This window comes from Bicyclus anynana, chromosome 4 (genome assembly GCF_947172395.1).
Source record: "Bicyclus anynana chromosome 4, ilBicAnyn1.1, whole genome shotgun sequence".
In the NCBI taxonomy this organism is placed as follows: Eukaryota; Metazoa; Arthropoda; class Insecta; order Lepidoptera; family Nymphalidae; genus Bicyclus; species Bicyclus anynana.
The window spans coordinates 9,863,675-9,886,187 of NC_069086.1; the positions used below are offsets into that span (position 1 = coordinate 9,863,675).

At 34.7% G+C, this 22,513-nt stretch overlaps 1 protein-coding gene across 2 annotated transcripts in view; it reads right to left on the reverse strand.

Annotated features, from left to right (window-relative positions):
* LOC112043300 (ATP-binding cassette sub-family C member 4) overlaps positions 1 to 13,317 on the reverse strand; it is a 51,604-nt gene extending 38,287 nt beyond the window's left edge. For both annotated transcript variants that reach the window (XM_024078635.2, XM_024078636.2), the window contains exon 1: positions 12,869 to 13,317. In XM_024078635.2, the coding sequence (XP_023934403.2) occupies positions 12,869 to 13,092 (224 nt within the window). In that variant the 5' untranslated portion in view covers positions 13,093 to 13,317. The remainder of the gene's footprint in view (positions 1 to 12,868) is intronic.
* Between the last annotated feature and the right edge of the window lie 9,196 nt (positions 13,318 to 22,513).

A 22,513-nucleotide genomic window follows, 5' to 3' on the forward strand; every position in this document is an offset into this window, starting at 1 on the left:
GTTACAGTTTTATTATAAGTATAGATTGCGCTTGACTAAAAACAACAGACACCAGAAGGGCATTTATATTTATTTCTTATCTCAAATAAATAACAGATGAGGGTATATATTCTGATGCCGGATCTTGTACTATCTGCTTATAGGTGTGACGCACAATGGGTAGACGGCCGTTAAACTGCAATGAATTTGGTCGTTTGTAAGCGCGGTTACGCCTAACTAGATGTTTACTTCATGTCGAGTCGAGTGTCGAGTCAAAGCTTCTGTTTGACTCGATTTTTACTTATTAGTCGATTATAAAATAGTTCCAATTAGGGCTTCAATATTTAAATGTTTTTTGTAAGCCAGAAGAAGCTTTCTTTATAAAATTAGTGACTACCTTGCTGCTGAATCGAGAAGAAAGTGCTTATGAGACCTCCGACCGTGTCGCAATATACGTTCTTAGCGGACGTCTACTAAATATACTAAACCACCTCCCTGACAAATTCTATCTTTATACGTAAAGCGGTTTTTGATATATCTTGATGAGACGTATATTCGGTAAGGTATTGTATTTAGTCGTCGAACTCTTTATAGTTTTTTTACTCAGAAAAACACGTGTAGGTAGCAAGTTTAACATAATATTCAATGTCTGTTTAAATTTAATATTATTTTCGTATCATTTGTGAATCATAAATGAGAGAAAATCATAGAAAAATAAAACGTACAGTATAATTTGAACGTGGAAAACATATCTCTATGAGATTAATTTACAATAAATTTGCATTGGAATATCGTAGGCGTACCGCCGGATAAGTCGATAAGGTTTATCATTCTGACGGGAATTAATTATTGCCTAACAGATGCATAACCTGGTATTGGAACCCGTTTTTTACATATTTGTGATGCGTTTCTAAGAACGGGTCCAAAGTGCCATCTTAAATTGGTTAATAGCGCTCCGGTTCCTGTGTGGTACGCGGCGTCTGTGTGCCGCTCATCATTACCCAATAAGAAGGTATGTAATCACAATTACCCGGAAAGTCTGCTAAATTGACCAGGCAACTTGTATTGCGTTAGTATGTAGTAACTTTAACCGATACTGATGCGGTATGCTAGAAAATATATCGATAAGAGCATAATATGATATTATTCTGTGTTATATGTATTCCTTTATGGTCAGCAAAAGTTCTAATTTTAATGCTGTAAAAAAAAGAATTCTACTGACTTCAAAAACACAAAAACAACACCGCGTGATCTTTTTAACGCAACGGTTTGAGTGCCAAGTCAAATATGTAAGCAAAATACGCAAAAACATATACGCAATATACAGGAATTGAAAACCTTCGCTGTTTTTTCGTCGGTTAAAATGCAAGTGACAATTTCATCTAAAATAAACGAGAACGTTGTTTTAACAAGGTTAACTGCGATTTTAATTGGGAGAGGAGGTACTAGTACTAGTCATGACTGGTTCTCACGCAGCATGGTATCTACCTAAATGTTAAATCGCTTGGCAGCTCCTCTAAGCGATTAGCCACATATGAAACCGAACATTGAACCAGATATAATGTAAATTGTCAAGAGCCAGCCGCAAGTCAAAAAAGCGTTACAATGACACGATATTCAAATTATTCGATTCGTAAAAATATTTATCATGAGACCTATATATATAGAGTTTTTATTTATGCTTTACAAGTTACCCCTTGACTACAATCTCACCTGATGGTAAGTGATGATGCAGTCTAAGATGGAAGCGGGCTAATTTGTTAGGAGGAGGATGAAAATCCACACCCCTCTCGGTTTCTACACGGCATCATACCGGAACGCTAAATCGCTTGGCGTTGGCTGTTTGTCTTTCCGATTCTCTGAAAAGCTATTAATCCGATTTACTTCCGATCACAATTATTATTTTTCAGGAAAAGCATTAGTATATAATTTGAAGGTGGTGCGCTTTTCCTTGTACTACTTTTATGCTATAAAAGTTTTCCTTGAAACATAACTCTTGCCAAAGATCAAATAAGTGAATCTTGTTAGGTACAAACAGGAATATCGCCCGTTCACACAGCCCAACAAATGAATGGTAATAATAAATCAAAACAGATGGATGCAACTACTCTTCTTATTGCACACGTAATATGTATTTCTTGGTAATAAGGAACAAACAATTGTACCAGCATTGCATTATTTGTACAGTGTAGATACTATAAAGACCAAAAAAAACTTTTTAAATATTTTCGCCATGTTCTTTTTGTAATCGTACCTACAAAGTATATCAGTAAAAGATATAGCGAATTAGCTTTTAGTTACAGAGCTCGTCTACGAAAGTCCTACCGCCATGCTTACACCATACTATACCATACAATATTTGAATAATTTACAATTGTTAACATCATTAAAATTTCTTTTAGTTTTACTTCCTATTTGTGTGGAGGTAGAAGTTGATCCAATGACATCCAAGCATCTTTATAATAAGGAACTCATCAATGGTGTAGTAACACATTGCTTTTTAACTTTTGCATTGGCAGGTCCATAACTGTCTTGGGGATCTTGATAAGAGTACACCTAACCCTATTTTTAACACAATACCAACGTTTCAGGTGCTTCTAGACGCAGGGCGGCACTTTGTAAAGGATGTGTTTCTTGCATGCCCTGCATAATGTTGCTCTGAGACACTAACTAAAGAGGCACTGCCTTCACTGATCATACATTTTTATGATTTTAGAGTCTGTTGAATTTATATCATTAAGTTTTTTTTTATTAGAGCATTTGAAACTTACCACGGTTTTCCAATGCAAGTAAGTCATTGATGATTTTTATGGCAAGTTATTATTGTACTAAGAGTACTTGAGATTCTCTGGATCTTCAGTAGTACAATAACAACTAGCCATTAGGCAAATTATAGAGCCATACTAAAAAACTCAAACCGGGATAAAAACTATTGTAGTTATGCATGCCTGTCTCTATTAAAGTAATAGAATTAGGACATTCGATTATACACGTTTTTATCTACTTTTTTCGAAAGCAATTAATTCCACTGCAATGAATGTGCTAATTGCAATGAGCTTTTTTTAACCTTCTCTCTATTTTTTTTTGTTTGGGTTTGGTTCAATAATAAAAACAACATATTTATGGAATCGCGAATCGGGTAACACTCTAATAAGCATTTAAAAAAAAATTGTATTTAGAAGTTGGTCGGAGTCCGAATGAAATACGCATGCCTGCCAGTATCAAGACCAGTTTCAGATTAATGAGTGGGCTATACATACACAGTAATTCATTTGCTCATCTGAGATGCTTACTACATACGTAACCCAGACATAAAAACGTGCACCTAACAGGTAAACGCACCCAGGTAATCTTAGCGCTCTAAAAATAGACAGCAAGCTAGGGAATTCGGTCTACTTTTTATTCATCCTGAGAATGGATAAATCTACGACGTCTTTTTATAATTTAACCATAAATAGCACACATAATAGAGCAATTATTCTAATGATAATCAGACTAGAAGTTAAGCTTAGAAAACTTCATTATTATTTTCATACATTTGTGTTTTTTATTATCGATTCTGTGGATCTGGTTTTACATCACTTGTTTTACTCACATGGGAATGTTTTTAAATTACGAGAAGATAAAAATCATATTGAAAATGTTCTGTACTTGTTCATGTTGCTTATTTTTTTTTGGCCTTTGCATGTAGGTAGGTATTCTACATTCTTTCTGGAGAACCCAGCCGTGTTTGATTTAAAACTGAGAGAGGGAGGAGAGAGGAATTGATGTTATCTGAATTGGACTTACGTACAAAGAAGTTTTTTGACGGCCTCCGTGGCGCAGTGGTATGCGCGGTGGATTTACAAGACGAAGGTCCTGGGTTCGATCCCCGGCTGGGCCAATTGAGGTTTTCTTAATTGGTCCAGGTCTGGCTGGTGGGAGGCTCCGGCCGTGGCTAGTTACCACCCTACCGACAAAGACGTACCGCCAAGCGATTTAGCGTTCCGGTACGATGTCGTGTAGAAACCGAAAGGGGTGTGGATTTCATCCTACTCCTAACAAGTTAGCCCGCTTTCATCTTAGATTGCACCATCAGGTGAGATTTTAGTCAAGGGCTAACTTGTAGAGAATAAAAAAAGGAACTGGCGTCAACCTACGAGTTGTAATTCTACCTGTACACATGCTACATGTAGAATAGGTATGGTCAAATTATAAATTAACAACTGCTCAGTTTCCTCAGCAGTTTCCTGAGCAGAAAAAAAAGAATTATATTTTATTATAGGTATATTTATAGGCATATAATAAAGATCATACAGAATGCTTTACAAGCAGCGTGGTGAAGCCGGTGAAACCCATAAAAACAAAATGTTATACGTCTCCTTGACATATTAAACTTTATTCATAATTTGTATTTCAAAATTTAACACAAACAAAAATTACGTAAATTAATGTAATAATCAATAATTACCAATAAATAAAATCTCCATCTTATTTCTTTAGTTTTTGTGAACAGTTTTTAAAACATTTGAAAACAGATGCCATTTTTGTTGTTCTTGAATAATATTGAAAGTTACTGATGCGACGCTTCGTGTCTTACTGACTCGAGAATGTATTCGTTTTTGAATTTTGTATTTGGAGCGGCTACGACACCGTCGTGTTCCATACGCTCTATCTGCCTATTATTGATTAATCTGTGCTTATAGGTAAGATGTTTAAGTTTAAATCGAAATAGCTTTAGCTTACATATCTATTTAGCATCTATTGTTTTACATGCCTTTGATATAACACACTAAAAGTAAAACGCGTTTTAAAACAATGTGACAACATAACCGCTTTTGATAGTCGTACAGTTGTAGTGTAGTCTATAGATGTTAGTTTCTTCGATTTTATGTGGTAGTTAAAAGTAACTGCGAGTATCACCGACTTCACAATGTCCGCTATTTCTTTCGAGTAAACTGGTTTAAGACGATTTGAAATACTTGACGTACGGGTGTATTTTCGTTAACGGTGATTAAGGGCTTATGTTAAGTATAACTTTTAAACATAACGGTATCTGGGTCAGAAGTAACTTGAACATTTTATTATAGTGATTAATAAAATGTTCAAGTTAGTTCAAGATAGTTAGTGAACAGGTAAAGTAAATAGTTATTGTTTTTGAGGTCGACAATTTTATAACTTTTGTCGTAGTATGTCAGTAGGTTTGTCACGGTACGGTACGGACGGTATTTCAGTTTAAATCTGCAGACCTACAAATAAACAAACATTTATAAGTTCAAGACCTACTTCAACTTAAAAATCTTCGGGAATAGTACTTTATTCTGGCTAGGCAGGGAGAACAACACGAGCGGAGGAGGGGAGTGTTAATCGATTGTCAAGGAATTCCTTAACCCTACATCCTGTAGTCACAAGTCGAGGACTGTGCTCGGAGTTTTTCTCTCTACCACGCGATGGACCCGGCATCCGCACGGTGAATCCATGGAATGTTAAGATATTCATCTCTAAAGGCGCCCTTTACCTCATTTATCCTACCGTATATACGCTCGTAAAGTATAGTATATCGTACAGTTACCTACATTATTATTGAGTAGTTGATGCGTCATAAACAAATAAACAAACAAACACACATTCGTATTTGTTAATATTGCTTAAGATTGCAATGAAACAAAATAGAATTATTGCAATAAAATTACTCTTTATAATTGTACACCATACTAACAAAATAAACATAACAACAAGAGAACAATATGTATTCACAAAAGGCGACTCTATCGCTAAGAGAGATAGAGATCGCTGTCTCTACCATTTCCGTTAGATACCTGGATTGTATCTAAGTAGGTACATACCCATTTGAATTTACTGTAATAGAACCTGTTAGTATTGCCCTTGAAAATTAAAGTAGGCAAGGATCTCCTTAAAGAAAATTGCCGAAAAATGGCTGGCCTTATTTACGTGACTTAGTTAAACTACTTGATAGATGATTGGCACTAACAACTCCGCTAGATAGTCGTATCCTGTAATTTAAAAGTCATTGTGATATCTTCAGTGTTAGGAGAAATATACGTATTGCGGCAACGGAAAAAGTGCACTATTTTAATTTCAACTATTTATTTTAATCGTAAAAGTATTATATTGATAAATTAGGAAGTATCAATGTATATATTTAAGCAACAACTTTAGTAAACCTGCTTTGTTATGAATTATTTATGACTATTTTATGATATATGGGTGATTAATAGGTATAACTATCTATAAAAATATGCGAAAGAGTGCAACTTATATTTACAATGTAATATTTATTAATAGATATTAATACTATTCATGATGTTCATTTTATTATTCAATAAAATTTGTGTTTGTAACATGATACCAAGAAGGAAAAACTGTTGAGATATTATTGTTTTTTAATATTCAGGATATTAAGACAAAATCTGAGAGGCTGAATTCTAATAATTAGAATGTTGTAAATATTTAATTTAGAATGATTATCTTCGTTCATTATTTGATTATCTACTATATAAAAATAAGTCGGGTTTTCCTTCCTGACGCTATAACTCCAGAACGGACGAACCGATTTCCACGGTTTTGCATTCGTTGGAAAGGTCTCGGGCTCCGTGAGGTTTATAGCAAAGAAAAATCAGACGAAGGTGGGATAGGATAGGGGTAGGGTAGGGGTAGGGTAGGGGGTAAGGTAGGGGTAGGGTAGGGTAGGGGGTAAGGTAGGGGTAGTTGAAAGTTTACATCGAGTTTCACGCGGACGAAGTCGCGGGCGTCCGCTAGTCCCTTATAACTTGTAATTAGTCAAATGTTCTACAAAATTATTTCTTTATTAATTTAAGATTATCGTCATAAGACTAAAACGAAAAAAATCAAGTTCGTGAAAATGACTAAATATTTCTGGTTTATATTTAATACAAAAGTGAAAGTTTTAATTACATGACTAAAAATGAATTTGAATTTTACTGTGGACCAGTGCGTCTTTTGGGTGACGCCACCTATAGGTACGTATATCTATGTGTCAATTTGCGAACTTATTTACTTGAACGCAATAGTCACAACATGCTAATTTGTGTATCACATTCTACTATAGCGGGAAAATACACATAACTTCCTAGATAATTAGAACCTAATCTTTATAACTACGAGTATCTACTCGTAGATGACAAGTTGCAGTCAGTGACATGACTATTATTATGCTTCGTCGTTTCATTTTTCAGTTGTATTTTTTTATATACTCGTATTTGGAACAATAATTGTAGTAAAGAAGCAGTGGCTACCACTCTTGAAAATTTGTTAAATATTTTATTCTTAACTGAGGGTAGGCATAATTATTTTTCCTCCCATACCATCCCATTTCGTTGTTCATTCCACGCTATAGTGCGCCACCGTTCATCCGTATTTTTTTAATTTATTTAAATAAATAATTTTTAACGATGTTGAAATGTAGTCACAAAAATGATAACAATATATAGATATTTAAGAAAGTTAAGCAGAATTGGAAAGAACCGAAGAACATGGTTGAGATGTGGTGATGTGGATCTACGATTGTGATCGTATTAGTACTATAAGATATATACGGGACTCCAAAACGTAAAATCAAGGTATTTACACATTTCTAGGATTACATGTATTTTACGCCCTCCGGAATCGGAGTCAGAGGTCATTTTCACTAGGCTATCACGGCTCTTAAGATGAGGTACATAGATACAAATAGATACTAGTATGCACACTATAGATGGCCGACCTGACATAACCTTCGCCTAAAAAAACGCTCGCACGCTAAGTACTACTCTACCATGTAATACTTAGTATGCAACTGTATGATTAGGTAAAGTAAAATAAGTAATTATATAATTTTTTGTATTACTTTTTTATAATATTGTCTCTTTTCATGCATGTTTCTCATTGTAAAGTAGAAAGACAATCCACACCCCTTTCGGCTTCTACACGGCATCGTACCGGAGCGCTAAATCGCTTGGCGGTACGTCTTTGCGGTAGGGTGGTAACTAGCCACGTCCGAAGCCTCCAACCAGCCAAAATTAGTATTGATAAAAAATATAAAATATTAGTATTGATAAAAAGTATATTAAACTATCTGATGCATCATACGTTATACAGCCATTATTGTTGATCTTAAGGTTTATCGTAATAGTCCTCTTTATTATAAAGAACTCGATAACAAGAATCAACATAGTTCATAAACATAATGAACATAATTCTCGAATTCAATATGTATAGATGTATAGATAGATAAACTATTATGTTATAACAGTAAATTTAAATCATAGCCAAGGTTAAAGTTTTTCAAAGAACTTTTAAAACAACTGGTTATGTCATGTTAATATAGTGATAAGTAAAGTCAAAAACTTGAAATTAAACTTAAACAATCGAAATACTGCAAAGCTACTTGACCTTATGATTGAATAGTCTACAATTTCAAGAATCTTATAAGTTATTGAGAATCATGTAATGTTAAAATAACAGATACAGCAAACAATATGATCGGTATAGGTTACGCAATCAGTTATGTTCAATTGTCCATGAGTTATTGCTAAACAGGGAGGCATATTTGGTAAAATCTATGGTGTATAAAGTAACTGTACAAAGGTTACGAGTACGAGTATGTCACAAGCAAAGTATAATAATTACTACAAATTTCCTATTATTTATTTTTAGGGTATCATTGGTAATGTCTTTTCACGAAATAATTTTACATCTTTCTTCGAATTACCAAATAAAAATAATTTTCCCATACAACATAGCTTTTCTTTATGCCCGCCCTGTATATATGAGTAGAGCTAAGAAAGCAAAGAGAAATAGTTCTAGCTTTACCAAGGCTAGCAAAGAGAAATTCATTTCTATCATCTTTTGCCATTCTTGAATCGAAGTTTGGTAATCTTTTTTTCCCTATAAATTTCAGCACTTTCGTGTTTGGTTTATAGCTTTTCAGGTAAAATAATATTATAAAATAAACATTTGAACAGTAGGTAAAGCATATTTGTATAAAACATATTTTTTACCCGAATTTTAGGTCATGTAGATGCATGATTCGATGATTTTTATCCCAAACATTTTTTTCGTATAGGTATCTCTCTTTGAAGCATATCTCTGGTTTTACAAAACGGAATTGAATAAAATGTTGGTATTTCTGTGAGTTATTAACAAACAGATAATGTCATGTAATAAATTATTAAAAAAAACTATTCAAAATATTTATGCAACAATACTGTCACACTATCACCATTTCGTATATATAGAGATAATAAACATAGGATATGGAAAATGAGTATTGATATGGAAATAATAATGAATGGAAGAATTAAAAAAAGTTATAGGTAATTATGTTTTTTCAATTGGGTATTTAATAACTATAATAATAAAAAATAACTGGAAAAGATAAATTTGTTTAATAATAATAATAATAAGATAATTAAGTTTAATAAAATTTTTGGTTAATATTTCAAACGAATAAAAAAACCAAGGTTCACTTTTCAGTGACGCATTACGTGCTGCTTACGTTATTGTAGTGGTCGTTGAGATTTTCTATTCATAAAATAACATATAAATAATTGTAACACTAGCCGATAAACGCTGTTTTGTCTTATAAATGATTTCTTGGAATTAAAAAAATATGATGTGATGACCATACGTGGTCATGGTATGAAAATAGATTTTGGCCGATTCTCTGACCTACCCGATGTGTACACAAAAGTTCTTAAAGATGGGTTCAAACAATTTCGGAGGAGTTTGATAACAAACACCGCGACAAGTAAATTTTATACATTATATTAGATAATTTAATTTAATAATCGTAAATTCTATCGTAGCCGTTCGGTTATCATGACCCTCTGGTGGTCATTGAGGATTTTAACTAGGGTTTCGACGTAACATGCCTATTTTACATCATCATTATCACCCATATTCGGCTTACTGCTGAGCTCGAGTGACCTCTCAGAATGGTTTAGGCCAATAACCCACCACTCTGGTCCAATGCGGATTGGCAGACTTCCCAGAGAATTGAGAAAATTCTCTGGTATGCAGGTTTCCTCACAATGTTTTTCCTTCACCATTTGAGACACGTGATATTTAATTTCTTAAAATGCACACAACTGAAAAGTTAGAGGTGCATGCCCCGGACCGCATTCGAAAACTGTGTAATGGAAAATTCCTTCTTCAATAAAAGTAATGGTTCTCAGTGCAGGTAATGCATTTTAGGATTTGTGAGTGCACACCACTGTCTACTAAGGTGTTGAGAAGTGCATAAAGTAAAAATTTAAGTTTGTCATATTTCAAGTTATCCTTATGAAAATTGGTACAGCCAAAGTGCAGGAAAATATAGTTATTTTTTTTAATTTCGTTCTAAAAATTAAAGCCGTTTTGTAAAAAAGGTGACAAGCAGCCCAAGTAGGTTGAATCTTCTAGTTAATAACGGGTATGTTTAGGAAATATCTGTATAGACAAATAACACGCTATCTAAACTTGATTTATAACATAATGTCAGGAAGTTGCAATTCAGAGCCATTGTTATGATATTTGATTTTAAGTATTGTAAATATACATATCAATAACAAGGCATTTCATCTTATCTATTTAGTCGTACAATATCTAAATCAATGTTACTCAAGACAATAAATTGTAAATCTTAATAACTTTTTAAGCTTCATCAGACGTAAGAAGCACACTTACTAGCGCCCGCAACTTCGTCCGCCTTTACAGTAATATCGCTGTAAAAATGGAGTAACTTTTTTCATTTTCCCAAAATTTCCCTTCTCTGCTCTGCTCCTATTGATCGTAGCGTGATGAAAAGTATACTATAATCTGCCCAGGAATAAGAAGAATAATTGTACCAAGTTTACCAAGTTTGAGTAGTTTTTGTTTCTATAACGAACATACAGACAGACAGATAAAAATTTTACTGGTTGCATTCTTGGCATCAATATCGATCACTAATCTCCTCTTAATAGTTATTTTGGAAATATATTTCATTTACAGAATTGAACTCTCTACAGATTAATTATAAGTATACATTAACAGCCATAACTGTTAATGTATCTCACTGTTCACCTTAAAAAAAGTTTTGTGGCACCTCAAACTAAGAAATCCTAGGACTTCATGACTTAAAAGCTAGCTACTGAACAAACGAGGTTTAACAGATCTATTAAACATCCTACTAATCACACTAATAATAAAAAGGCGTAAGTTTGTGTGTGTGTGTGTAAGTGTGTATGTTTATTCCTCCTTTACGCTGCGGCTACTGAAGTGATTTGACTGAAATTTGGAACGGAGATAGATTATAACCTGGATCAACTTTTGGTATATATTTATTTTTCGCGGGAAACACAGCGGGGCGCAGCAGCAGCAATATATGAATCGATATATTATCGGTAAGATATATTATCGGATTCTGGAGGGCGTAGGTTCGAATCCGGTCCGGGGCATGCATCTCTAACTTTTCAGTTATGTGCATTTTAAGAAATTAATTATCACGTGTATCAAACGGTGAAGGAAAACATCGCGAGGAAACTTGCACATATGAGAATTTTCTTAATTCTCGTTCGTGTGTGTAGTCTGCCAATCCGCATTGGGATGGGCGTGGTGGACTATTGACCTAACCCCTCTCATTCTGAGAGGAGACTCGAGCTCAGCAGTGAGCCGAATATGGGTTTATAATGATGATTAATGATGATTATCGGAAAACTTTACACAAATCTTGAATAAGTATATTGGAATTATCTTTGTAATAAGTTTTCTCGATATTCAGTGCTTACGCATCAGAGCCACTTTGATACGAATAATTCAAACACAATAACAAAGTTGTTTAAAAACATTTTCAATACTCTTTGTTGAGAATCAAACTTCATTTCTACATGTACAGGATGTCCGGAGTTCTAAATGAGTATCTAAACGAGTTATGAATGACTATAAAGTTTATATAAAAAAGGTTTGTCTAAAAGGAAACTTGTTATGTAAGCAACAGCACTTTTATGGCAGAAAATTGCAAGTAAGCTTTGGACTCTTGTTTCATACTCGTAAATTGACAAGATAATATTTTTATAATATTATGGACATTAAATTTTGAAAAACTTTACTCATGTTGTCGGTGATCTAAGATTTCTCTTTAATGTATTGCTCCCAGAAAGTAAATAGATTCTGATTCTGATTACTTTGAATTTGTACTAAAACGATCGACTCATTACTTAATATACAAAAATTATTAAAATTTTGTACAAACATGTCAAGAGAATATTTTTTGTTTCACAGTGTTCAGAGCATAATTTCTCAGTAGCTCATAGTTTTATTTTTTCAAGGTTTCAATTTAAAAAATGTTACTAACAATTACTCGTATGTACATATTTTACAGAAGCAAAAAGTCTTGGGTCATGTAGAATACTTAAGCCTACATAAAATTTATTTACTTATTTGTCTATCACCTTGTATATAAGGTCAAGGGCCGCAAATTATTTAAGTAAATATGTACCTGAAGTACTCTTAAGTATCTACTCCTATATTTACCATTTTTTTAAATAGAATATTTGTCATATCTTTAAAATATGACCAATATTCCCATTCCTCTTCATCTATTAAGAAAAGACTGTGGGGTGTGGGTACGACATAGTTCAGTCAGCGGGGATCAAACCACGACTTTTCGACGATGAGTCCGGTTTCTTTACCGTTGAGTTATTGGGGATTGACAATTATATTAAAAAGCTAAGTATTAATTGATTTTTAAACACGGCTAAAACTCACGTGATACAACGTCAGAGCATGCCCGACTACTTTAGAACCCATACGGGGCCCTTAGTCATGAGCCGGTTTTTGCAACGGCATGATCAAAACAGCCGTGTTTCAAAATAAATTTATATAAATAACACTCACGATAGTTTAAATTCTAAAAAAATTAAGTACTTACTTTTCTAATCTGTCTCCAAGTTTGTCAGAGAGGTGGTTGTCTTTGGGTTTGGTGAGATCGGCATCGTAGAGGTCTCGCTTGTAGCCGCGCCAGAACGTGGGCATCATCCACATGAACCATGCTTTCGTGAAAATATTCGCTCGCGTGTAATTGTTGGTTTTCTTTTCACGATTTTTCGGCGGTATTTTCATGGGGTCGTCGGGTCTTTTGTTGCCACTGACCATTGTTAATTTGTGATTTGAACAATATATAACAAATGTACTTGTTATTTTATTAAAAGACGACGGTAACAAGTCGGACGAACAGTGCAGTTAGAATATCATTGTTTATTGGTAGTATAGTTAGTATCGCGTTGGCGCAAGGGCCGGGGTGCATGCGCAAAGCGCTTTGCTATGGACGACACAGACCGAGCACGAACCTCCTTCTACTGAGCGGCGCGCGCGGTCTCTTCGCGTTTATAACAACCTACGGTCGGTGGTAACGTCTTGTTCCACGAACACTCATGTTCTCTTCAATCTCATTAAGAAAATTTAATCGTCGTCGAAGCTTTTGTACTGTACTGAACGGCCAAGTTTTTCCTCAACATTTTCAAATATCGAACTGCTTTTACCCTAGCCTTCGGATAACAGGGTCCTGAGTATATGAATGATGGCTAAGCGCTTAGCCTGGGAACTCCTAAGAAATAATGAGCTATTCCTTCTCCTAAAATCTGTGGGTTTTAATTTTTTTTTTGTTTTTTTTTTTTATTCTTTACAAGTTAGCCCTTGACCACAATCTCACCTGATGGTAAGTGATGATGTAATCTAAGATGGTAGCGGGCTAACTTGTTAGCAGTAGGAGTGTCTTACTACTCCTAACAAGTTAGATCGCTACCATACCAAAAGGGGTGTGGATCCACACCCCTTTCGGTTTCTACACGGCATCGTACCGGAACGTTAAATCGCTTGGCGGTACGTCTTCGCCGGTAGAGTGGTAACTAGCCACGGCGAAGCCTCCCATCAGACAGATCTAGACTAATAAAGAAAACCTCAATCGGCCCAGCCGGGGATCGAACCCAGGACCTCCGTCTTGTAAATTCACCGCGCATACCACTGCGCCATGGAGGCCCTCAAAAGTAACTAAGCAGTAAGCTCCTCTTATATAAGGAGGGAGACCTGGCCGTGTAATGGGCCATTTAAATACGCTGATAATAATGACCGTGTGGCCTCTATATAGGAATTAGCAAGGTTCCCTGCTCCTATCTAGTAGCTAGTAGATGTACTGAATCTACTGAAATTCTTTTACAGACAGAAAGCCGCGTTCTTTGTGAGTGTTATAAGATAAATTTTTATCGCGGGGCATCTGTCAGTTATTCATATAAATTAAATCTCAAAAACAATAGTGTAGGGGCTATGGACCGGTAAGTGGATAGAGCAAAAAAAATATAAAATTTATTAGAAAATTCGCCGTAAAACAAAAACGTCGTATCGAGATAATCTATACTAATATTATAAAGCTGAAGAGTTCGTTTGTTTGTTTACTTGATCACGCTAATCTAAGGAACTACTGGTCCGATTTGAAAAATTCTTTCAGTGGTAGATAGCTCCTTTATCGAGAAATGCTATAGGCTATATATTAGTCCCGTATTCCTAATACAGGATCGGGAACCACGCGGCTGAAACCACGCGGCGTCAGGTAGTAATTTTTGTTAACCGAGAGACTGGAGGACGAGAGAGACAATATTTCGGCCTCCGTGGCGCAGTAGTATGGGCAGTGGATTTACAAGACGGAAGCTCTGGGTTCGATTGAGGTTTTCTGAATAAATTTGATCCAGGTCTGGCTGGTGGTTACCACCCTACCGGCAAAGACGCACCGTAAAGACCGAAAGGGGTGTGGATTTTCATCGTACTCCGAACAATTTAACCGGCTTCCTTATTAGATTGCATCATCACTTACTAGTTATCATAAGGTGAGATTGTAGTCAAGGGCTAACTTGAAGAGAATTAAATATTTAAAAAAAAATACAACCGACTTCAAAACGTTAACGTATCCGCAAAACTAAAAAGGGGGAAATAACATTATTAATATTTTCTATCAATTGATAACTTTGGGAACCGTGATAGACCAGTGGATATGACCCCTGCCTCCGATTCCGGAGGGTGTGGGTTCGAATCCGATCCGGGGCATGCACCTCCAACTTATCAGTTGTGTGCATTTTAAGAAATTAAATATCACGTGTATCAAACGGTGAAGGAAAACATCGTGAGGAAACCTGCATACCAGAGATTTTTCCTGATTCTCTGCGTGTGTGAAGTCTGCCAATCCGCATTGGGCAAGCGTGGTGGACTATTGACCTAACCTCTCTCATTCTGAGAGGAGACACGAGCTCAGCAGTGAGCCGAATATGGGTTGATAATGACGATCACTTTGGAAGAGGTGCCAAATAAATATAAAATACATGAAAAATACACGTCGAATTGTTAACCTTCTCCCTGTCTTTCGTCGGCTGACGAATGACGCTAGCCGATTCACTAACTTTGGTATATTAGCCACCTTATATTAGTAGCATAAAATGAATAACAACCGCATTTTTCGTATTCCGTAAAGTCCATTGTTATCATATCAAACACACTGTTAAGTAGTTTTGATCATCATCATCATTAGCAACCCATTTTCAGCTCAATGTTGAGCCCGACTTTCCTCTCAGAATGAAAGGGGTTAGGCCACGCTGGCCCAATGCGGATCAGCAGATTTCACCCACATAGAGAATTTAGAAAATTTTCAGGTATGCAGGTTTCCTTACGATGTTTTTCCTCCACCATTTGAGACACGTGATAGTTAATTTCTCAAAATGCACATAACTGAAAAGTTGGAGGTGCATGCCCCGGATCGGATTCCAAACTATGCCCTCCGAATCGAAGGCAGAGGTCATATCCACTGAGCTATCAGTCACGGCTCAATTTTGATCACTTAGCAATAAATAAATACGAAATCAAGTAAATTAAGAATCGCTAATAATAGCTATTTGGTAATTTTCATGTATGTGAATAGGCCAGCAAGAATGACGTACGGAAAAGTTATAAAAATAAAGTACGTCAATTGCGAAAAAAAATGTAACTGTAATTAATTATACATTTTTACTAACATTATTAGCGACCGTACTGAAGATAAAATAAACAATAAAAAGTGGAGATTTGAATCAAGAATCATGAAATGAAATATATGTACATTTTTAACAATATTACGTAGATAACAACACGTGACTGTTTTTAGACAATTATTTATTTGTAAACTCTAACTATACAGAATTTGTATTTTAATAAACCAAATTTTCATTTTTGGGCTTCCGTGGTCGAAAGAGAGTACTAAAAAAGCTGTAATTCAGCTATTGAGATGTCGTGATAGCGTAGTGGATATGACCTTTGCCTTTGATTCGGAAGGACACTTAATATTATTAACATCAAATCAATAACAACCACATATTTGTATTCTTTAAAACCCATTGTTAACAAAAATTACAATGGCAAACAGATATCAATAAATTAATAATGAATACGAAATCACGTGACTTAAGAATTACGTACTCACAATAACTAAAGTGTTTTTCAGATAGCATGGGTATGGTGACAGTTGTCTTGTGACGTCCATAATACGTACTATTATCGTGAGTCGCGGCAAACTTTCAAGAGTGAAACGAACTGTCAGCCATGCTATCTAAAAAACTTTATTTATTGTGAGTATGTAATTCTTGTAAGCCTCAATAGCTCAATGGTAATAGCGGTTGGACTCATCAGCGAGAAGTGGTGGGTCGCCGCCCCGTTGGTCTATTGTCGTACCCACTTCTAGCAAGTCTTACCCGACTAGTTGGAGGGGAATGGGAATATTGGCCATAGTATATATATAGCAAATATTCTTTTTATAAAAAAAAAAAAAAACTATAGTTGGTCGAGTAGGTATATCAACTAAAGTTACTCAAAGTTTGTGAATTGGCCAGCTGGTTCTACAGTGGGCCATTAAAATAGGCTGCTAATTATGACAGTTTTGATAATCAAAATCGATCTATGTAGGACACTAAAATACAATGCTGTTTTTATATACGTACGTAAGTACCTAAATATTATAAAACATAAAAAACCTTAACAATCTAATACTACTGTAAAGTTCTTGGCATTGATTTTCCAACGCATTCTCGATAAATTCCTTTTCTATTATAGCGATCCAGTTTGTTATATAACCGTGGATGTGTCGTTTGTAGATCATGTGACATTATGTACCTATAGCTAGGCAAATTTGTTTGTAACACTCCCGATAGTCCGCGCGGGCCGGGGGGCGTGTAGCGATGAATGAAAAACCTACGACTGTTGCTCCTCACTTCGCCGTACGCGCGATTTTTCACCCGCGCAGTCTTTCCCCCCGTCGCCCGCATATCATGGTAGTGTCATTTACGAACTTGCCAAGCTCTATACTGTTGTGTGTACGGGAAATATTCAAATGAGATCTATTAGGCCGCTGTTGAATTGAGGTATTTTTACACGCAGTTGGGTCATTACACTTAACGTAATCTATTATTAACAACCTATGTTAGATCACTGCTGAACACAATTCTCCTATTAGAATAAGACGGGTTAAGCCAAATAGTCCACCACTGCTGTCTTCACACCCGTTGAGAATTAAGGAAATTCTCAAGTATGCAGTTACCTCGCAATGTTTTTCCTTCACCGTTTGAGACGTTGACAATCTATGCTCAATAAGATTATCAATTTGTGAAGCTGTATCAGTCTATGTGCCTGTATGCCGTAAGTTTCCGTACCTTCTGGCTTTAAAATTCACATAAACTGGACTCTACTTTACTTAAGCGAAGTGTTAGGCAAAACGTTAATTTTTTATTGTAAAATGCTTCATACGACTTTAATTCAAATCAAATCAAAATTCATTTATTTCAATTAGGCTTAGTTTACTAGCAATTTCGAAACGTCAGGTAAAATAATATTATTAGATAATAGTGATAATAATTAGTAAACTTAAAATGAAATTTACGAGAGTTCAAAACGCGTTTTGGACCTGGATTTTTCAACAATAGCTCAACATATGAAGCAGTACTGAAAAACTTGTTAGAAATGTAAGTAATGAGAGTGTAGTCACTCACCCCAACCAACTAGTGGTTGAGGCTTACAATTGTTAACCAAACGCCAACGTGGATTACGTTTTCGACGGTGACTTAACTGCAGGCAACCTTTCTCAGGCTACATAATCACAAGCGTCATTGGCCGGTGAATACCAGGCCAACGTCTTCCGGATATGGGTTTCAAATACGGCGACGAGGGTATCAATAGCAGGAAAGGGCAGGCAGCACTCAGGCTAAAAAACCCTTCCCGAATGCCGAGGTCAATTCTACCTTCGGCCCCTACCAGACAAAATTAAAGAGCCTACGTCAATAATTAGTAAGCAAAGCAGTGCTTCCAAGGACATGCGCCTGTATCTTTTGCTTTCTTTTAGAGGATTTTTCGCTACTTAGAAATACGTGGGTTATATAAATACATATTCCGTTAGTTATAATAGCGTAAAAAATCTGTATAAATAATGCAGGATCTTTATATATTTAATTATTGGCACTCACTCACACATTATTTACAGTTGCAATTATAACACTCTTTTTTAATTATTTTCAATATTAAATACTTACAATTACTGCATTCCATGTCGTCGGTTAGAATTAGTAACGTAATAAAATATAAGTACTTATACCAGGAAAGACGCCAATTGTGTAAGAACAATAAATAAATTGGAAATGGTAATATCATGATATTTTAAAGGGTAGGCCCTTTTTCCATATTTACACACCCTTTGAACCTTGTCTGGACTACAACAAACATTTCAAAATCAAAATCACCGCATACGGCCCTGCAGTTAGAGTGAATTTAGCGGAACGAACGAGCAGCAATTGATTTTTACTATATACAACTATACATCGCGCTGGTTTCACCGTCTGTAAGCCGCCCCGATATGTATTAGTCCAATACAAGAAACCCCTGAACAATATTAAAAATGACCTCAAGCTAATTCACATGTGAACGAAAAAAAAAACGTTCTATTTATGAAAAAATTTAAACACCCTGTTTAATTCTGTTTCGTAAGTATGAAGTCATTGCACTTCGACATAGTTTATGTTTAGGCTAAAGTGAATGACTTCAAAGGGACCGACGAGCGCCATAGGGGCATGTCGGCGGAAAATTTTGAAAATACCGAATGTTTTAAAATAATCGATTTCTGAAAATTTGTTACAATCGTAACTCCTTCAATTTTACTTTGTTTTTTTTTTTATAATATAACAATAATGAATAATATTTTATATTGGGTACATTATGTAGGATTTCGGTTTGATCAATATATAAATAACAACTCACATACGTATAAATTAATATACGTATGTGATTGTTTAATAATAAAATAATAATATTTTTGGAAATATATTTTATGTATTTTTGAAATCGTGTATTTTAGAATGTAGATAATTGACCATATCTTGATTATGCAATTTTCAATAAAACTGAAATTAAACCAGTCTAAAACTGATATTATTATTTATTAAATGATACTAATTTTGACATTGTAACGGTTTATTCATTAAATTTGGGGCCATTATTGTATGGAAAATGGTCGATCTCCTTTCAGTCTTCCTAAAATAAGAAGTCTTGCTATCACAGACCTTTATAGGTCAGGTCTATAAAGAAAGCCTTGTAATATGAAATAATTGTTTGGTACAACATTTTTGTATAATCAGCTGCTCGACAAATTTACACAATTGTTTTTATGTTTTGTTTTCATTCGACAATTATTTATTGTGTTTTGACAATTGCTTTGATGTTTTCCAAATTACTTAAACTCGTAAATAGCATAGCTGATTTTATTTACACAGTACACAAATATTATGTACTGACTTGTAATTCTGTGGACAAAACCAAACCAACCAACCTATGGTATGGTTATATATATGGTTGTCGTTGTCGCTATCAAAAATGGATGTACCACATGGATATATCACAGAAAGCATATGTACAAGGCTATAACACTGTACATATTCTACTTTTTATCTGACTACGGCGAAGCCAAAAGCAAAGTCTATGTGAGTTGATTTGTTCGTTCCACTGTAACTGAGCCGATTTTGATGAATGAGAATTGAGAAGTCAACTATAAGAAAACATATTAATTTGATAGAAATATCATTAACCTCCTTTATAAATACGGGGCACACGACAATTTAATAGAAAAAAATTAAATATGGAAGAGTTGAAAACATTTTAGTTAAACCTGGGTTAAGTTTTTAAACTCATTATTTTTTAAAGGTTATCTATGTTTATGTGGTCTACAATAATTGAATAAGATTTTTATTTTAAGCATACATTTAAATTTAAATCCATACTAACTCGTATCTACATTCTACAATCTGTTGTCTACGTTACTTCTTGCTAAAGAAGCATTAAGAAACTTGCGCATCTAAAAATAAAATGCGAGATCACTCTAGTGTGTTGTGGTGGTGCAGCGACGGATTCCGCTACAAAAACAATCGCTTTAGCGAGGGTGACCGTTTGAAGGATATTTAAAACGGGACACATCGCTGGTAGAATAAATTGCTTAGCTATTACAGAATGCAGCAAGTAAGTGGACCCAAGCAAGTTTAGCGCAGTGATGTACATAACAAAATGTTGGACACAATGCTCCGTTGTTGCTCGAAAAATTAAAGATATCAAAGAACTGAAAATGTCGTACTAAACGTGTTGCCATGGTGACGCGTAGCACCTCTTACCGCACGGCGTTAATATCAAAAAAAATGAGGAAGTACTCAAATCGAATCGATGTTTTGACTGTTATACTTATAATAATTGTAAATCCGTTGCGACGTTTTTGCACGTGTCATACAAACAGTCTACACTTAGGTGCACAGTCTTTAGACAAGTCAACAAGACAAGTTTGAGTCATGATCTCTCGTTATCACAAACTCCTTATCATTTTCAGGAAACTCATTTTCTCATCGGATGTTCGGGTCATTATTTCGAGATGTGGGTCACTATCTAATTCGTTCAGCCACTGCCCTATTATATCATCTCTGAGTTGTAGATATATTTCTTTGGTTTGCTTAATATTATAATTAATATTATAATTATTATAAGAATAAGTAACTGAGAAAAAAAAACATTGTAAAATGAATAATCAGCAGAAACAAAAAAACTTGCATAACTATAGTTGTGGGTTCAAGGGATGACCACGGATATCAATACTCACATTTGTAGTAGCGAGCAAAGCACGTTTATTTTCCTCAACATGCTTCGGTGTATTTAAGAAAGGTGTATGTATTCTAGGAGCCGTAGGCGCTGAGGCACACGGCGTGTTTTTTCAATTTCACGAATTCAAAGATTCAATTGTTTCCCATGGACCCACGACTATAGTTGAGGGTTAAGACCGTTGATCAAACAGCGTGAGTTTTACGAAATTTTTCGTTTGTTTGCATGTTTCTTAAGCTTGTTGTAAAAATAATATAAAAATAATAATACAGCTGTTCAAATGTTACAGAGTCTTTGGTATACCAGCAAACTTTCTTAGCAAGAACAATGATAAAAATATATATTTCTCCAAGAAACACAATTTTACGAGTATTATACAAATTATTTAATCAAATCTCCTTTACAAACAAACAATAATATTCTTTGGTAGTCGGGTGTAAAATTGATCGTAAAATATATTCAAAAGAACAACATTTGTATATGAAAATTATGGACCCTCTAACTTCAAAAGAGGGTTGCCAAGCTTGACACAAATGGGTTGTATCCATTCATATGTATTTCGTGTTTAAGTTTTGCCACGTTTCTGTTGTATCTACTTTTATGGCATTCTATGTCTTCGTAGTGTTTTATTTTAGGAGAATTATATTAATAATGAATAATACATATTATAATATAAAGTTATGTTTTTAAAACATGACTAATAAATACATTAAAATCCTTATAGTAATATTTAAAGAATAGTCGTGACATACGACCACGGTTATTCACTAATGATTTTTTTTAAACCCATAAATATATTATAATTAATTATTATGTGTTAAATATTTAAAAGTTAGTACGAGTAAACAAGTAGATATAATTTTAGATATTTCCTAGTTTCATAAGTTTTTGAGCGTGTTTTTAGGGTTCTGTGGCTTAAAAGGAAAAAACGGAGCCCATAAAAGATCACTTCGTTGTCCGTCTTGTTGTCAATCAAAACAATCAACTCAAGACACTTTATTTCAGTATCACGTGATGCTATAGAGTTGAAATGAAAGTCTGAAAACCATACATTTGTAATTGAATTTTAAAAATATAGTCTTGATTTAAAATAGTTAATCAATGGTCATACTTAAGCAAACATACTACTGTACCTGAACCGCAAGTCCTAATCGCACTTCTTCGGTTTTTTTTTAATACACATCACTATCTAGCCCCCAAGTAAGCATACATAGTAGCTTGTGTTATGGGTGCTATGATATTATAATATTAATATACAATTATATACTACATATAAATACTTATATAATGTATAAATTCACACAGACACTGGAAAACACCCATGCTCATCACACAAATATTTTCTAGTTTTTGTACGCTATTATACGCTACGCTTTTGTTGGCTAAT